Raw genomic sequence first — 18,664 nt, forward strand, 5'->3', positions numbered from 1 at the left:
CAACCCATTATATTATGTAAGGAGTGTTTTTATAATTTAGAGATTGATTCAGGGTGTTGTGAGTGAAGACTTTTTATATTTTAGAAAAAATAGTGATTTTTCTGTATATTTGAAAAGTTATTGTTCATCCTCTATAATTTTTTAATATATTTTGAAAGTGGTTGTGAGTGAAGGAAAGAGAAAATGTAATAATAAAAGGTATAAAAAGTATTATTTAATTGAAATGGAGAGAGAAAATAAAATGAGTTTTAGTATAATTTTTTATTTGGAGACAAGGGACGGGATGAGAATGCTCTAAGTTAGTAGATGCGAAATTGAAAATGATGGCGTGTGAGTAATAGTACTCTTAAAAGAAAAGTAATAATAATAGAGGGTCACAGTGAATTTCCAAACTTATACAAGATATAATTCAGTGGCTAAAGTGACATGCCTAAATATATACACCAAAAATAATGAGAGAGGTTAAAATGGCGTTTCGATTGTCACTTTCAGATATTATTGATGATGCTACATAAAATACATGCTATGTTATAGATTATATAGTAACTTTTATATTGTATCATGTGAGGTGTTATAATTTTTGTGTTAAATAATTTCAAAAAAGGAATATAAATCATCTTTCATATTAAACATATTGACTTCTTAAGGAAGTATTTAGTGCAATGATGAATTCATGATTTTTCATTAGTTGGGGAATAAATAAGTCAAATCATAACAGGTTAGAAGATGTCGGGTTAAAACGAGTCGGGTCGAAAAGTTCATTAGCTCATTGCAAACTCTGCGGATTATAATACGACTTTAATTGATAAAATAGACAACAAAACCTCAGTATTAATTTTTTTTAACCACAAATAAGTTTGCGATTCACTAGTTCCAACGTCATAAATCTGATCTTTGACAAAAATAAAAATTTCAACAAATTTAATACCATCAACGGATAACATTCAAAACGAGTGATCGGTCTCCATAGCTAGGTTTGGATCGGCTCAATTAAGGAGACAGACACTGTTTATTAATGAAACATACATCAATAATACGTATTTTGTAACTAGCTTAGCTATTACTTTTAACTTAATATTCATAATATATGCATACTGATTTTTAAGCAATACAAGTGGTTTAACATATGAATAAACAAGAGAGACTAATTCCAAGCAATTAGAGTGGTTAAATAAGGAGCCTTAGCCGCCCCTAAATACATAGTTAATCCGCTACTGAGATTAATGTATAAAATGTTAGGTTGAGGGAATGTAAAATACACATTAAACAAAACATTTCAACCATAATTCGACTTTGTATAATTACCCTACCATTCTTTACCCCCCCCCCCCCCCCCTCTCAAATAAACAATATTCATGCTTACACGAACACAAGCCGTTTATCAAAAAGGCATGACAACTAAATACTAAAATATACCCTTGTCATCTTTCAAGTAATGTTGGCAATTGCCACCCATACTAAAAAGTTACCATTAGAGTTTTTTTAAGTGAACCATTTGAACATTATATAAATAAAAAACGATAAAACATGGTGAAACGGTACGAAAAATATATTTATTTGATCCACCTCAATACAAAACTATACATACAATTTGTTATACATAACCCATTTTAACTCACGTTATCAAATTTTAATTCTAAAGGATTCAAACTGTACAAACCACATAACACCAGACCAAAACATAAACTTATGCTTACATACAAAAAGCAAAAGCAGGGGGGGAAAGTGTAACGTCTATACACTTGAATTACATGGTGATATATTTTAAGTAGCCCCTGAGTTTTCAAGTAGCACCAACAGCTTCTTCCGCCACCGTCACCGCCACCGTCACCGCCGTCAAATTCTGGCCATCGCAACCTCCAGCTCAATTGAAGCTAAGCTTCTAATTTGGATCTCTAATTGCAACAATAACCAACTTAAAGCACAATATTATTCAACCCAGCTTCTTCAATCGATTCATGGCCTCGGTTCATTACTATAGTTTCATCATCTGAGAACTACTGCATTGTCTCCGGTAAGTTTATTATTATTATTATTTATTTGTTTATTTAATTACTGTTTAAGTAATTAATGGGTTGCTGAATTTGCACTGTTCTCGAGACTACATGTTTTTGATCTAATTAAGTTTCAGATTCAATTTAATATTGCAATTTAGGTTATTCAACTTTACTGATCTTCAGTTAGATACGAATTTTGGAGATTTGTGATAACAATTCTATTATTAGTAGGTGACTGGCAAACGGGTCGGGTCGAGTGAGAACGGGTCATGGGCCAGAATGGGTTAGAGTCGAAACGGGTAAAATTGAAAAGGGTCGTTTTGGGTCGGGTCGAAATGGGTTAGGGTCGAAACGGGTCAAATTAAAAAAGGGTCGATTTGGGTCGGGTGACAACTTACAATGGGTTAGGGTCGAAACGGGTCAAATTCAAAAAGGGTTGTTTTGGGTCGGGTCGGAACAGATTCTTATAGGCCATGAAAATTGATTTTGCTTGGTTGTGTTTATGAGCAGGAAATATCTGTAATTGATGTTGTGTTATTTAATTTGGAGTATGTTAATTAATTATTATGATATTAGGATTAGGTTTGATTTTCTCCTAAATTTATGTTGGTGAAGAGGTAGGTCCCAGCAGAGCCCAGTTGGACCCGCAAGACTCACCTTGAACACGGACGTCTGCGCAACGACCAACTGCTCCCGCAGGACCCACAATGCTCAGAAAACCTTACGCGCAGTACGCCAGCTGTACCCGCAGGGGAAAGCCTCCCAATGGTGAAGTACCCCGCCTGTTCCCGCAGTTGCGGATACAAACCATCAGGGAAGGCTACCCGCACTAACAGCAAGGCTACACGCACACGCACAAGGCTACCCGCACTAACAGCAAGGCTACTCCCGCCTAAATGAGCCAGTCTGTATGCTTCTGGAAGATCTTTTGTACTATACCTACTAAGGTATGGGCAGAACAGACGATCTGACCAGAACAGCCCTTGGAATACTATTCAGCCGGCTGTACCTTATAGGAAACCTACATTCGGCTATAAATACTCCAACACCTTGGAATGGTAAGGACATCATCTGATATCTCATTCTTATCTAGCAATCTCTTAATATACACTTATATTCAGAGCAATCTAGTATGATTCTCACGCCGGAGGGTGGTCACAAGGAGGAACCCCCCCTTCTCAGTGACGAGCTTACGGTGTCTGTTTTGCAGGTCACCTGAAGAACAACCTTCTCTACTGAACCTCATCCTCGTGGGAAACATTACTTAACCCCCAGATTATCCATAATCTGTCCCGGGTCGCTTAGTGTTTCTTCATTGGCGCCATCCGTGCATAAAAGCTAGAACTAATTCTTAGTTTTTTCAAAATTTCTGAAAAAATGGTTAACGTTACTCCGGTCCCAAGGCCAGTAAGCGACCAAGAAACCCCGGTGACCACAACCCCAGCAACTGGGAACACCGGCGGTTATACAAATCTTACGAACACTACCCCGGTTACCCAAGCCGGGGCAAGTGCAGTAAATATTCCACTGGGGTTCACTGATGCCCAGTTGGAGAAACGAACGAGGGTCCCTCGCCAAACACTAGATCAAGTTAAGGCGTGGGCCGAAGCACGTCAGAAAGAGTTCCAAGCTGAGTTGGATGAACGCTTGCGTTCAGTTCAACAGGCTGACGAATTCGGCAGTACTCGCCAACATCTCAATATGAACAGTGAGTGCGAGTACTCAGACGATGAGCGGGAAGAATCCGATACCGACGCAAACCCTCGCCATAAGGCAAAAGGGAAGCGTAAGGAAACGGACTTCCAGCCGACAAGGAATTTTGGGGAAGCCTTTAAACCAACAAATGCGGAGAGAAACCCGCGTGACTTCTCCAAAACCTTTAGACCAACTGCTGCAAATGCAGGGAAGTCTAAGTTCGCAAGGGACATTGCGGAAGCAATCGCCCCGAGAAGTGCCAAACAAATGTCCAACATCGGCACTTATGATGGTCTATCCGACCCAGACGACCACTTGAACAGATTCATTGCGGGGGCAACCGTCAGTAACTGGACGGAACCCACGTGGTGTTATATGTTCCAGATGACTCTGGTTGGAGCGGCCAGGGCATGGTTCGATCGTTTACCGGTCCACCACATTTATGATTGGGCAGACTTTCAGAACAAGTTCAGCCAGCACTTCAGCCAGCAAAGGAAATATACTGAAAAACAGTGGACGATCCTCAACTGCGTTAGAGAAGAGGATGAATCTTTACTAGACTTCATCACTCGCTTCAACTCCAAAAAGCTAAGTCTCGGCAACATAAGTGAAGATCTTGTTCGCGCCGCTTTCATCCAGGGCGCCGAATACCCAGAGCTTATCCGCACATTGACGGGTAAGGACGGCATGGCATCAACATGGGATGCCATCATGACGGCGGCCAAGCGCTTTGCTGAGACGGAGAAGCAACTAGGAAGGGATCTTCCCCAGAGTACACACCTCTACACGCAGAGGACTAGAGAAAACAATGTTCGGATCGCCCGGCAGAACAAAAAGAGGAAGCTAGGTATCTGGCAGTCAAGGGTAAACTTTGACACCTCATCCAGCTCTCACCCTCTTGTTGGCGGAAGAAATAACACACACCCTTCAAGCCAAAAACATCGGTGGACGCCACTCACCAAAAGCGTCACGGAGATATTTGCCACTGAAAAGCTATCATGGCCAAAAGCTCCAATGATCCGGCAGCGACCTAATGCGGATCAGAGTAAATCCTGTGACTTCCACGGGACAAAAGGTCATAGTACGGAAGAGTGTACATCCTTGAAGGATATTGTTGAATCATTCGTAAAGGATGGAAGACTGGCACACCTGGTGGCATCAATCAAGAAGGGAGAAAGGAACGACAACCGGTACCGAGGCAACGGACGAAAGCCCGTTGACATCAGCATCAACATGGTTCATGGTAAGATCAGAGGAAGAAAAAGGCGAACGACAGACCATGCGCGTGGAAGGAAGCTGAGGTGCGCTTCCCGCGAGTGCCAGGAGGACCCAGCAAAGAAGGCCCTATCGTCCAAACCGGCACGGAAACGTGGATGACACCAATAATAAAATACCTTGCGGCAGGTACACTACCAGAGTCAAAAGCACAGGCAAGAAAACTACGCTGTAAAGCACTGAATTATCAACTCATCGATGACATCCTTTACAGACGTAACTTTCTTGGCCCACTCTTAAGATGCGTGGACAACCAAGATGCTGACTACCTCCTAAGGGAAGTACACGAAGGCATCTGTGGAGTACACGCAGGTCCCCGCGCTGTTGTAGCTAAGCTAAGCTAAACAACGCGGGATACTTTTGGCCGGGGATGCATACGGATGCGCTGGCATACATCAGAAAATGCAGGTCTTGCCAGCTCTACGCACCCAACACGCACCGCCCGAATAATGAACTTGTTCCAGTCACCTCTTCATGGCCATTTCAGAAGTGGGCCATCGATGTGACAGGCCCATTTCCTACAGCAGCAGGAAATGTTCAGTTCCTAGTGGTAGCCATCGACTACTTCACCAAGTAGATAGAAGCAAAACACTTAGCCCAAACAACCGCGAAACATATCAAAAAATTTATTTGGGAATTTATTATTTGTCGTTTTGGACTTCCACAGAATTTGGTGAGCGATAACGGCACCAACTTTGCTGACAAGAAGCTACAACAGTGGCTAAAAGAACTTCAAATCACCCACACCTTTACCTCAGTGGCACACCCGCAAGGTAATGGTGAGGTGGAAAGAGCAAATAAGAGCATCGTCGAAGGCATAAAGAAAAGACTCTTGGAACACAGATCCGGCTGGGTGGACGAGCTTCCGCACGTCCTTTGGGCAAACAGAACGCTGAAGAAGGCCAGTACGGGAGAAACCCCGTTCAGTCTCACTTATGGCACTGAAGCCATGGTCCCGGTCGAAATTGGCTTACCCTCACCAAGGGTCTTGATTCAGCCAGAAGACAATGATGCGGAAAGACGGTTGGACCTTATGCTAACCGAGGAACGCAGAGACTTAGCCGCAGTGCGTGAAGAGAACTACAAGCGACAAATGCAAAAGTATTACAACACGCGGGTAAAACTCTGCAACTTCAATTTAGGAGACTACATACTGCGTAACAACGAGGCTTCAAACCAAGAACGCCCAGGAAAGCTGGCCCCGGTCTGGGAAGGGCCATACATTATCAAAGAAGTCCTGGGAAAGGGCGCATACCGGCTCGAAAGGTTCGATGGCACTCCCATCCCAAGAACATGGAATGGAGCTCAATTACGCAAATGTTATATGTAGATCAATTCCAAACTTGTAAGGAAAAGGCCTAGATGCACTTCTAATGGAAATGATTCTCCTTTCACAATGTGTTGATAGCCTTACCTTTATACTTATGAACTTCCCACACTGATGTGCCGGTATTCACCGCATAAATGGGGGAAGAAGTAAGTCGTTACGTGTGGAAGGCGGCAAAACCCGCATAAACACAACGCTAAAAATCTCAAGTTTTAAGGAAAACCTACACGCAGGTCAGATGTAAGTAAAGTTTAGCCATCCTTGTAAGTGCAAGTGACGGTCTTACCCGCACAATCACGAACAAGGAAGCAAAACTTCAACCTATCATCTACCACGTCCAAAGGTTAACTTATCCTGAACACTTAGAAAATTTCAAAGGAAAAGATGAGGAAAACTTCCACGCAGGTCAGATATAAGTAAAGTTAAGCCATCCTACTAAGTGTAAGTGACGGTCATACCCGCACAATCATGAAAGAGGAAGCGAAACAAACTTATAATTTACCACGTTAAAAAGTTAACTTATCTAAGTACTAAAGAAATTGCTAAGTTAGATCAAAACATGCGTAAAATAAACAAGGCAAAGAACTAAATCTTTATTCCATCAAATTCAAATATTACAAAGATTGCTGGGTGCATACCCGAATACAAAAGAAGCCATATAAAAGCAAAAATCTACGCTAATGGTGGAAAGGGATCTTCAGAATCAAGCTTCAGGACCACTTCCACTTGGACCCGCTCCATCAGTAGAGCGTGGTGGTTCAAGGAAAGCTTTAAGGATAGCTAGCCTATCATCAGCAGCAGCGACTTCGTTCACCTTCTCCACCACCGGATGCGGGAAGACGGCATACTGATTCACTGCTTGGTCGTAAACAGCTTCAGTATCAACATTATACAAAGGGAAGTTGGAAGGCGGGATGCCTTTCTCAACAAACCCTAGACCAAGCAGGAAGCCGGCCTTTTCCCCATCCTCATGAGAAGCGTTGAGGGCTGTGCTCATGGCATCGTCATAAGACGTCTCCGTAAAGACCCGATGCACAACCTACAAAAAAAAAATACAAGTATCAAAACCTTTTCTATTTACAAAGAAAAGCGTAAAGACATGAAAAGCTTACTTGAGACAACGCTTCTCGAAGAAGCCATTCCTTGGCAACCAGAGCTTCTTGGAGGGCGGCTTGAGCTTGGGTACAGGCGCGTTCGGCTTCACTTTTATTAAGGTTGGCAAGCAACACTTCCTTTGCAGCAGCCTCTTCGACGCCCTTTAGCTTCCGCTCAGTGTGGTCAAGCACGCCCCTCTGGTCCAGGATCTCTTGGAGCTTCTTCGCGTCCTCCATCGCCAAGGCATCATGAGCCTGTTGGAGCGCATCTAATTTAGCTTTAAGTTCCTCATTTTCGAGGCGTAGAGGCTCAGCAACAGCTTCAGCCTTGGTGGCCCTTTCAGTTGCGTTCCTAGCAGTTTCCTTAGCCAGCCGAAGCTGTTCGTTAACAGCTTGGGCAGCCTTGGAACGGGCCTCGAGACGGGCCTGAACCTCAACTTTAAGGGCCTTAAACGCCTTCTCCTTCTCTGCAGCCGCGGCGGAGAGCCTCCTATTCTCCTACAGGACAGCCCGCGCCTGAGCCACTTCTTGAATGCGAGCTGCTTTTAACTTGTCGTTTTCACGACAAAGCAGCTCGACGCGCGGCTGCATCCGGGCTAGGAGAACCCGAAGCTCATTGGTTAGCCTACCCTCCTGGTAGCTAGCCATGGCTTCCCCCAACGCACCACTGGGAGCTGCGTGACGAGCCCAATCCACGCACTCCACAGGGGTGCGAAGGGTTGTTCCTCGGCGGATGTTCCATCGTGGAACATACACTTCATTGGAATCCGACACTGCAAAAAACAAAAAGCAGTTAGGAAAAGATGATATAAAAAAAATATATATATATATATAATAATAGGCCAAGAGAAGCCTACGCACCTGTAGGGTCGATAACAGGCCGATAGCCGCCAAACCCGTCATCTGAACCCAAGGGAAATCCGTCCAAGAGGTCAGGTAGACGGGAAGGAGGCATAGGTTGGCGAGAAGCCCCATGCATACCTGAAGGATCGGCCGTCGATGCCGATGACGGAGGAGGCATGGTGAAGTCCGCCGCTGTCGCCGTTGCAGAGTCCGCAGCAAAAGTAACCGCCGGCTCAGTGAAAGATGCTGTAAAAATGGCACTGACAGCCGGCGGTGATGTCATCACAGCTGGAACAGTTGGCTCAATGGATTGAGCAACTGAACCAGCGGAAGCAGGCGCAGCCGCCTGGGTCGTCGCCTCAGGTAGGCTGACCAAGCCTACCGTCATGGGCGGGGGAGTACTCTTCCCTGCTCCACCCTGGAATGCGTCAACATCCACGCCTGCACAAAGAAAAGTATTAAAGATGGAAAACTATGAAGTTAAAAATAAAGTTTGTACTTACGGGTTTTCTTGAGCCTGAAAGTACGGACAGGCGGGGATGAACCCGATGGAGCCGGCCTCTTTGCGCCGCTCACCGTCGTCATCCGGGGCTCTCCGGAGGTGACCGTCGTCACAGCCTCCGGAGCGGTGGTCTTCTCACCACCGGGGTTCCCCGCCACCTCCTCGCTCTCGGCCTCTGAGTCAGACCAAGGCACTGGATCGGCAGTGGAGGCCACCTTCTCCTTCCCCTTCCCGCCGGCAGCCTTCTTCTTCCGCACCAACGGAGGACCATCTGCGGATTCCTCATCAGAACATACGATTAGAGGAATTCCAGCAGAGGTTTCAACATTGAGGGGTCGAGGGTTGAATAGCGCCTTACCTGGCCGCCTGGCGCTCAGGATCTCGTGGCCTAGCGGGTAGACCTCCACGAACCGATCCCTCGTTTGCTCCAAGATGGGCAACTCGTTCTCATCGAGAGCACGAGTACCCATCCGAGCGGGACCATCACTCTCCCGCGGCTGCAGGAGAGACTGCAAGTCGTTCCCCTCTGAAATAAACAGGAAAAAAGTTAGAAAAGATTCTAAATCAACAAAAAGAAACAGAGCATACCATAAGGAACAGAGTTCGAACCGTATTCGAGGACGATCGGGATCTTTCGCGCATCCGCATCCTTCCACACCCGGCTCATCCCGAGCATCACCATCCCGGACTCCGCAAACCGGTAAACCGGAGATTGGACCCGGGATATCTTCGAGAACCATTCCGCCTCCTGGTAGTTGGAGGCGTGAAGGCTTGGGAGAGCTTGCCCATTCTTAAATTTCATGGCAAGGGGGATGGCGCGAGCAGAGAGGTAGAAGAACTCCCTCTTCCACGAACGAAGACTGCGCTCGGTTGCGCAAATCTTCAAACCCTTGATTCGGGTTATCAGCGTATACCACCCCTGGATGCACCTCCAGGAGTAGAAGGTCATCAGGCGGTCGACGAAGGGCTCAATGCCCAGAATCCGGCATACCCACTCGAAGTGGCGAATCTTCGCGATCGCCATCGGGTGCACCTCGGTCAGGTGCACACTGTGCCTCCCCAGGACACGGTACACAAACTTTGTCAATGGGAACCTAAGGTTCCCATAAACAAAGAATGCAGCATATACCCCGATCTTGCCTCTGGGGGCATCATACACCGTCTGATAGGGTTCAGGAAACTCAGGCTCGAGAGACTCGAGCATGAACTTCCTGACGATGTACTGGTACAGATCGACAGGCAGAGCACACTGGCACTCGCCAGCAGTACTCTTGTCATCGGTGAACACCCCAGCCTCCTGGGCTGTAGCTTCGAGATCGTGAGAAGACATCTTGCAGATGAAAGAAGAAAACGATTTCGAGAGAATGCTCGACTGAAAAGTTGAGTATTCGCCGGAAATCGCTTTGAAGATGAAGAGAAAAGTGAAAGTGTGGATTACAAAGAACCCTCTCCCCCTTTATATACTAATCGCAATTAATGCGATGAAATTAATGCGGAAGAGAGAGAAATCGAAGGTGCAATGAAACTATGACACGTGGCAAAAAGCAAGCTGGCAACAGCTGTTGAAAGGACGCGTACCATTAATTTCGCGGCCACGCGCCCGAAAAATCGCGCCCACGCGCCTGAAAAGGCGTCTGGAATGACCATGTACTGTCACGTCACCATAACTTCCTGCACGTCCTGACACAGTCAGAAGAAACCGTCGCACGACATTTCAGAGGTTTGGATTGTTCTTATCCTTTCACCAACTCTTCGAATTTCAAAAAAAAATTCAAAAAGATTCAAAAGTAAGCGGGAAAATACCCCTTACCTTGGCAACCAAGTAACCATAAGACGGGTGCGGGTACAGTGTCAAGGCAAAACCCTTCACATACTTAGCACCCGCAGGGAATTGACGCCAGGAATACCTTGGAAGTAAAGTAACCGTAAGACGAGTGCGGGTACAGTGTCAAGGCAAAACCCTTCACATACTTAGCACTCTGCAGGGAATTCAAACCAAGAAGGATCTTTTGGGCCATGCTTGCGGAAACGGGAATAACATCCCCGCATGACGGGAACGTCGAGAACTATATTGTTTGAAACTCCAAGATGGAATTGGTGGTTTTAGCATAATTGATCAATATGTTGAAAACTACCAAAACCCCATGGAGAATCCACACAAGTGGGACTCAACACTCCTGACTTGCGAGGAGGTTACAAACCTACCCGCTTCATACCCAAAGATCAAGCAGAAAAGTCGGGAATTTCTGCGTGACATCAGGAAAACCGCGGGAAGAATCCCCACGGAAAACCTAAACTAAAAACCCTTTTCAAAACCCCTTGCTAAGTCCAAAAGTTCACCTCACTTATTAATAATTCATGAGAAGAACATTGGACTGGGGGGACTTGAAGAGGTAGGTCCCAGCAGAGCCCAGTTGGACCCGCAAGACTCACCTTGAACAGGGACGTCTGCGCAACGACCAACTGCTCCTGCAGGACCCACCATGCTCAGAAAACCTTACGCGCAGTACGCCAGCTGTACCCGCAGGGGAAAGCCTCCCAATGGTGAAGTACCCCGCCTGTTCCCGCAGTTGCGGATACAAACCATCAGGGAAGGCTACCCGCACTAACAGCAAGGCTACACGCACAAGGCACTAGCTACTTCAGTAGTCACATGAAGGAATGAGCAAGGCGGGAATACTCCCGCCTAAATGAGCCAGTCTGTATGCTTCTGGAAGATCTTTTGTACTATACCTACTAAGGTCTGTATGCTTCTGGAAGATCTTTTGTACTATACCAGAACAGCCCATGAACCAATCACAGGGTGACAGCTCACCGACAACAGTACGAGGAGGAGCACCCTCTAGTACTGTTTGTCATTATTAGCCGCTGCCTACTCACCAACCCTTACTATGGGACGTGCGCAGCCTACAGTTGGTGGAACAGTGCATAGCCGGCAGTAAAGGAACAGTGTATAGCCGACCTTGTTACTGTCGGCCGTAGTCTATCCACCAACCAGCATGGCCTGTGCGTAGTCCACTGTTGGTAGAACAGGAATACTATTCAGCCGGCTGTACCTTCTAGGAAACCTACCTTCGGCTATAAATACTCCAACACCTTGGAATGGTAAGGACATCATCTGATATCTCATTCTTATCTAGCAATCTCTTAATATACACTTATATTCAGAGCAATCTAGTCTGATTCTCACGCCGGAGGGTGGTCACAAGGAGGAACCCCCCCCTTTTCAGTGACGAGCTTATGGTGTCTGTTTTGCAGGTCACCTGAAGAACAACCTTCTCTACTGAACCTCATCCTCGTGGGAAACATTACTTAACCCCCAGATTATCCATAATCTGTCCCGGGTCGCTTAGTGTTTCTTCAGTCGGTGTTATTATTAATATATTATTATTTTTTTTATAATAATAAAGCACCAGATTTGGTGAAGCATGTAAATATGCCATTCTTGTAGGACTGGAATATTGGATTCCCTTGAAATTATTTTATGCCTTCACTTTCTGTCACTTTTTATCTTAAAAAACTTTTTGTTATTTTTTCTTTTTCACTTTTTTACTTTTTATTTTTCCAGAATTTGATTCTGAGCCATTGTTTTCTAGCCTGTTGGTGTTATGTCTTGATCTGTATCCTTTTTCAAAAGTAAATATTTATTGAAAATGATAATTCTAATAAGCTTTTAGCTGGTACTAAGGTTTCTGAATGCCCTGTATCAGCAGAAAGGTCCCCATTTCTATCAAGATTCCAACATTATCATTTCGGTTTGATTTTATTTGTGTAAATATACAGTCGATATGAGTTGGCCGTGGAAGAAGAAGTCATCGGATAAGTCGGGTTCTGAGAAAATAGAATCTGTTATTGTAACTGCTTCGGTTGGTTCTCAGGGTGACAAGGTTTGTTCGGTTACCTTTTTATAATCATTTATAACATGTTTATAAGCTCGGCTTGTTCGCTTGTTCATTAAGCTGGCTCGTTTAAGTTACACCCCAAATTATAATATATTAGTTATAAATTTTGTAGGTTATTGATTATGGATTTTTGTATGTTAAAAATATTATTTTATATCTTTTCACATATATCAAGAGATTGTGATCAAACTTCTAAAAGAAAGTTTTGTGGCAGAACTTCAAAGTACAAAAGTTTTGTGATCAGCATTTAAAAAATAAATTTCTAAAATAAATTGTGTCAAACTTCAAAGTACAAATGTTTTGTGGTCAATTTATAAAGACTGAAAACTTCATAAGTTGCTATTTATTTTAAAAAAACTTTGTGGCCAAACTTCAAAGAAGATATGTTTTGTGGTCAATGTAAATAACTTGAAAACCATATACAAAAGTTTTGTGGCCAATTTATAAAACTTGAAAGTTTTGTGGCCAATCTATAAACTTGAAAATTATACTATTCATAACTTGGTTTTTGTAGTTATATATGATGTTTATTTTGTTGCAATTTTCACTTTCAGGTTACACAAGAAAGCTACAAAAAGCCAAAGTATGTTCAAATATCTGTGGATCAGTATTCAGAGTTAACTGGATTAGAGGATCAAGTTAAATCATATGAAGAACAAGTGAAATCATATGACGAACAAGTGAAAAGATATGAAGATCAGCAATTGGTATATGAAGATCAGATTAAAACTTTAGAAGATGAAGTAAAGGACTTAAATGAACAGCTTTCCGAAGCCCATTCCGAGTTGACCACAAAGGAGAATCTGGTCAAACAACACGCTAAAGTTGCTGAGGATGCTGTCTCAGGTTTGCACATTATGGTTTGACTAAAGATTGATTATTTCATTTTAATCGTGATTACCATATATTTAAAAATTTTAATATTTAATTTCGTAGGGTGGGAAAAGGCTGAGGCAGAAGCCGCAACATTGAAGAACCATCTGGAATCGGTTACTCTGTTGAAACTAACGGCTGAAGACCGAGCCACACATTTAGATGGCGCTTTAAAGGAATGCATGCGCCAAATAAGAAATTTGAAGGAAGAACATGAAAAAACTGTGCATGAGGTTGTGCTTGCAAAAACTAAACAATTCGAGAACATGAAGCATGAGTTTGATACAAAGGTAGCAAATTTAAACCAAGAACTCATGCGGGCTGCTGCTGAAAATGCTGCGGTTTCAAGGTCGTTACACGATCGTTCCAACACAATAATCCAAATGAGTGAAGAGAAATCACAAGCGGAAGCGGAGATCGAGCTGTTAAAAAGTAACATTGAATCGTGTGAGCGGGAAATAAATTCTCTTAAATACGAGTTACATATTGTTGCTAAAGAGTTGGAAATACGTAACGAGGAAAAAAATATGAGTGTACGGTCTGCTGACGTGGCAAACAAGCAGCACTTGGAAGGTGTAAAGAAAATTGCTAAATTGGAAGCCGAGTGTCAAAGGTTACGCGGGCTTGTAAGAAAGAAATTACCCGGGCCTGCAGCACTGGCACAAATGAAACTAGAAGTTGATAATTTGGGCCGGGATGATGGTGATTCTCGGGTCAAACGGTCTCCGGTCAAACCCCCAACCCCGGTGAGCCCGCATTTCTCTTCAGTTCCTGACTTCTCTCTCGACAACGCTCAAAAACAGCAAAAGGAAATTGATTTGTTGACCGAGCGTTTATTGGCAGCCGAAGAAGAAACTAAGATGCTGAAAGAAGCGTTGGCTAAGCGTAACACCGAGCTTCAAGCTTCTAGATGCGTCTGCGCTAAAACAGTAAGCAAACTTCAGAGTCTGGAAAGTCAACTGCAGTCAAATTCTCGACTGAAAACCGTTATCAGTCAAAATGCAAGCAACCCGACAAGTGTGGGCTCAGTTTCAGAAGAAGGAAATGATGACGATGTCAGCATTGCTGGATCTTCGGCTACCACTTTAGTCTCCGAGTTATCTCATAACAAAAAAGATAAAACCGAAAATGCAAACCGTTTGGAGCTTATGGATGATTTCTTGGAGATGGAGAAGTTGGCTTATTCATCGAATGAAAAGACTGAATCGGATCTTTTGGAGAATCTTAAATCTAAAGTATCCGGTTTACTAAATTCATTACCTAAAGATTCAGATACCGATAAACTTTACGAAGAAATCAACCGAATAGTACAAGGTAGCATAGGGGGGAAATATGAAGAATTGGCTGCTGCGGTTTCCCGAATTTACAACTTTCTGTTGATTCTACGGAAGGAGGCAAAGTCTGTAACGGGAACTTCTCTAGAAGAGACTGGAGTGTTCGAGAAGCTGGAGGAGTTTAAAGAAACCGAGTCTGGAAAAATGGATATTAATGATTTTATTCTTTGTGTGTCGGGTATTCTCGGTAAAGCTAGTGAGCTTCGGTTCAGCTTTGTCGGGTATGAAATCAATGATGCTGAAGCCTTTAGTCCTGACTGCATAGACAAAGTTGCTTTACCTGAAAACAAGGTCGACTATTCAAACGGTTGTAATCAGTTTTCCGACACGGCTTCTGATCCCGACACACCTCATGATGGAAGCTCCGTCCCGACCTCTGAATTAAACGTGTCCCGGTTGAAATGCTCGTTGGAGGAGTTTGAACAGTTGAAGTTAGAAAAGGAGAACATGGTTATGGAACTTTCGAGAAGTCACGAGAATTTCGAAACCATAAAGTCAAAGCTGACTGAAACTGAGCATCAGCTATCTGAAGTCAAATCTCAGTTGACCGCCGCTCAAAAGTTAAATATCTTGTCTGAGACGCAGCTGAAATGTATGGCGGAGTCGTATAATTCACTTGAAGTTCGTGCAACAGGATTGCAATCTCGGGTCAACCTTTTGGAGTCAAAGATAGTAATGCTGGATAATGAGCTTGAAGAAGAGAGGACAAAGTATAAGGATACTGAGGCAAAGTGCAAGGATCTTCAAGACCAATTACAAAGGTAAATAACCTAAGTTATATTTATTATTTTTTTATTTTTATTATTTTTTGTATAAAAACCGGTGCTCATTTTGTACTTTTATTTTATTTAAGTTTGCAACTGATTAGTTTTTTGGTTCATTATGTCAGGATTGAAGCATCCCCCGTTGCTGACGTGGAAGCCAAAAGGAACCAGGTGACTGACTCACTCTATAACCATTTAACTTAAGTACGTTGTATATTAAGGCAACAATTTCAAACACGGCCCGAGTACGACATGAAATAATCAGATTTTGGGTTGAAATATACCCCTTCAAAAAATGGGTCGTGTTCAGGTTGATCTGTTTAATTAAACGGATCATGTTCAGGTTGACATGTTTGATCCTTTCGGCTAAACAGGTCAAACCACAAATCCTTTAATGACCCGTTTAACCCATTTTTACATCCCACCAACCCAATTCACACGTTTACAACTTTGACTATCGCTAACCCGTTTGACACATTTTGATAAATGGGCTAAACGGGCTGTTTTCGGGTCACACGCGTTTAAGTGTGCGGGTTAGGGTTTATGTTTTGACATGAATAAAAGTATGGGTTGTGTTCGGACCGAACAATTCAACCCGCCAGCCCGACACAACTGACACTGGTCGCTAGACTTGTATGTTATTCAACTGAAATGGGGCGTTCGTATCTAGTGACGATAATAAAGTCATTTCGTTGATGATATTCACAGGAGAGAGAATTGGCAGCTGCAGCAGAGAAGCTAGCCGAGTGCCAAGAAACAATATATCTTCTCGGAAAGCAGTTAAATGGCCTGCGACCTCAAACCGAATCCATTGGGTCACTGTTAAGTCAAAAAGATCACACCTTTGCTGAAGACGAAGAACATGAAGAAGAGCTAACAACTAGTAGTGGCATGGATTTACATACGGGAAACGAGTCCCCGATACTATCAGAAAATCACCAATTTAGTGCCTCAGATTCTGAACCAAACAATATTTTAACCTCACCTGTGCGGTCAAAACACCGGCCCACGAAATCAGGATCCTCGTCTTCGTCATCATCTAACCCGACTCCTGAAAAGAACACCCGTGGGATCAGTCGGTTCTTTTCCACAAAAGCAAAGTGAAGCGAGGCTTGAATACGTGTAGATACTATGGAAACAGTGCGTGTTTGATCTTGATATCTTGTTATATATATGGTTAAGCTAATGTATTTTTATTTTTTGGTTTGTTACTATGAAAACATGACATAAGGTTTTGATGAAGTATGTTTTTAGTTAAAGAAATAACTCATGTTGACGTGTTGTGTTTGTTGGTACAGTGTTGTTTTAGGTTACAAAAATGTGTGCATTTTTACTTCCATTGCGGTAAATTGTTTTGAAACGGCATGAAAAAGTAACAAAACGTTGCATTTGTTATGTTTATTCGAACCATATACACATGTATGTCTAAAACGATCCTTATTAACAAAGTCCAGTGCAATGGTAGCATGCCTATGAAACCATGTTTGTGGCTCAACTGTAGCGGTAAATGCGTCATAGTTCGTACAAGGCATAAAACACATAATATCACACTTTATTTTGAAGCTAAGAGGACGCCAATTTGAAACGTAAGCATTCAATGTTCGAATGATATAACTATAAACCGATGAACAAAATACTGTCTCGGATATGTATGCGTGCACATATACATAATACACAACATGTATATTACTGCTTTTAATCTATTTACTTTGAACCTTTACTATTTCTTAAACTTAGATGTAGCCAAAAAGATATTGACACAAGTTGATCCCCTAGTGTAGACATTGATTTAATGACGTTGGTCCTTCATATATACGTGGTGCAACATGGTTGCTGATGTTAGACAAACCGAACTGGCATTGTATTTATTATAACTTTGGTGACCACAACACCTAGACCGTTTAATTGTATAATGTCGTACGGTTTCGCTAAATCAAGTGTAATAAGACCCCCTTGGTTATCTACATTTTAGGCAAGATCAATGTTGATATTCATCTATTAAATGACTCTCACGATTATTTATTTAATTATAATGTTCAAATATTAATATCATGGTAATTATTCGATGGAAGTGATTATCTTTACTATCATAACTTAAGGTATATCATTAGGTGCATATATAGAGAATATAAGAGAGAAATCACACATCTTAAAACCCCTAGCCGTTACATCACCATTAGTGACTCTCTCTGATAATTTTTTTTTTCTAACTATTTTTTTTTTTCTTTAAAGTAACGAAAAGTTTAGATTACATCGAAACAGAAGGCAAGCGGGCAACAAGCTGCGTCGCTACTCCTTTTTGAATCGCAAAATCCCTTTTTGAATCTCACATCATCCCCATCATAATCGTGTAGTGGCGGAGCCACATTGTGGTCACTTGGTTCGGCCGAACTCGGTCTTTTTTTTTTGTTTTATATATAACCTATAATATCGAACCAACGAGCGAATCCAGTGTCATCTAAAAAAATATTCGAACCCATTAATTATGAAAATTTTAGTTAATTTTTTTAGTAATGTATATTTTTATTATAAAATATAAAAAAATTGCTAATAAACATTATAAATGGGCCAATACTAACCCATATATAGATTATAGAAAAAGTTCAAATTATTCATATAATTTTCTAGTAAACCTAGCCAATTAACATTCTTAAATATAATACCTAAGTAAAAATTAAATAAAAGAACAAAAACAATATCAGTCGCCTCAGCGACTGATATGTTTCTATTGACCAAACAATTATCGACTCATCACCTTCGCCAGTTTGCCTCAAGGCTTCAACCATAACCTAATCTGCCGAACTTCAACGAGACGGCAACGGTTGGTCGGGCAACTCTTTGTTTGGTTGCTTCAAACTTCAATCGATCCAAACTTCATGACGAATCCTTATTTGATTTTGTTTAATCAGATGAGTGACGACTATATATGATTCTTGCATTTGATATATTGAAAACAATTTTCTTATAGTTGCAATTGAAAATGCTAAGAATCGTTTTCAAAAACATGAAAATGCGTAGCGAACGATTATAATATGTAATATTTTTAAAAAATTAAATA

General features: G+C 42.5%; 1 protein-coding gene across 1 annotated transcript; it reads left to right on the forward strand.

Moving 5' to 3' along the window:
* Nucleotides 1-1,922: 1,922 nt before the first annotated feature.
* On the forward strand, nt 1,923-16,875 carry LOC143606393 (filament-like plant protein 4; the record flags this gene model as incomplete). Its single annotated transcript, XM_077082171.1, has 6 exons — nt 1,923-2,014; nt 12,517-12,620; nt 13,190-13,481; nt 13,572-15,603; nt 15,732-15,777; nt 16,315-16,875. Coding segments are annotated over 6 exons (2,962 nt in total), but the record flags the coding sequence as incomplete, so codon positions are not given.
* Nucleotides 16,876-18,664: the final 1,789 nt, after the last annotated feature.

Source organism: Bidens hawaiensis, unplaced genomic scaffold (assembly GCF_021521415.1).
Source record: "Bidens hawaiensis isolate Kalapana, Puna unplaced genomic scaffold, B.hawaiensis_p1.1 tig00074618_1, whole genome shotgun sequence".
Classification (NCBI taxonomy): domain Eukaryota; kingdom Viridiplantae; phylum Streptophyta; class Magnoliopsida; order Asterales; family Asteraceae; genus Bidens; species Bidens hawaiensis.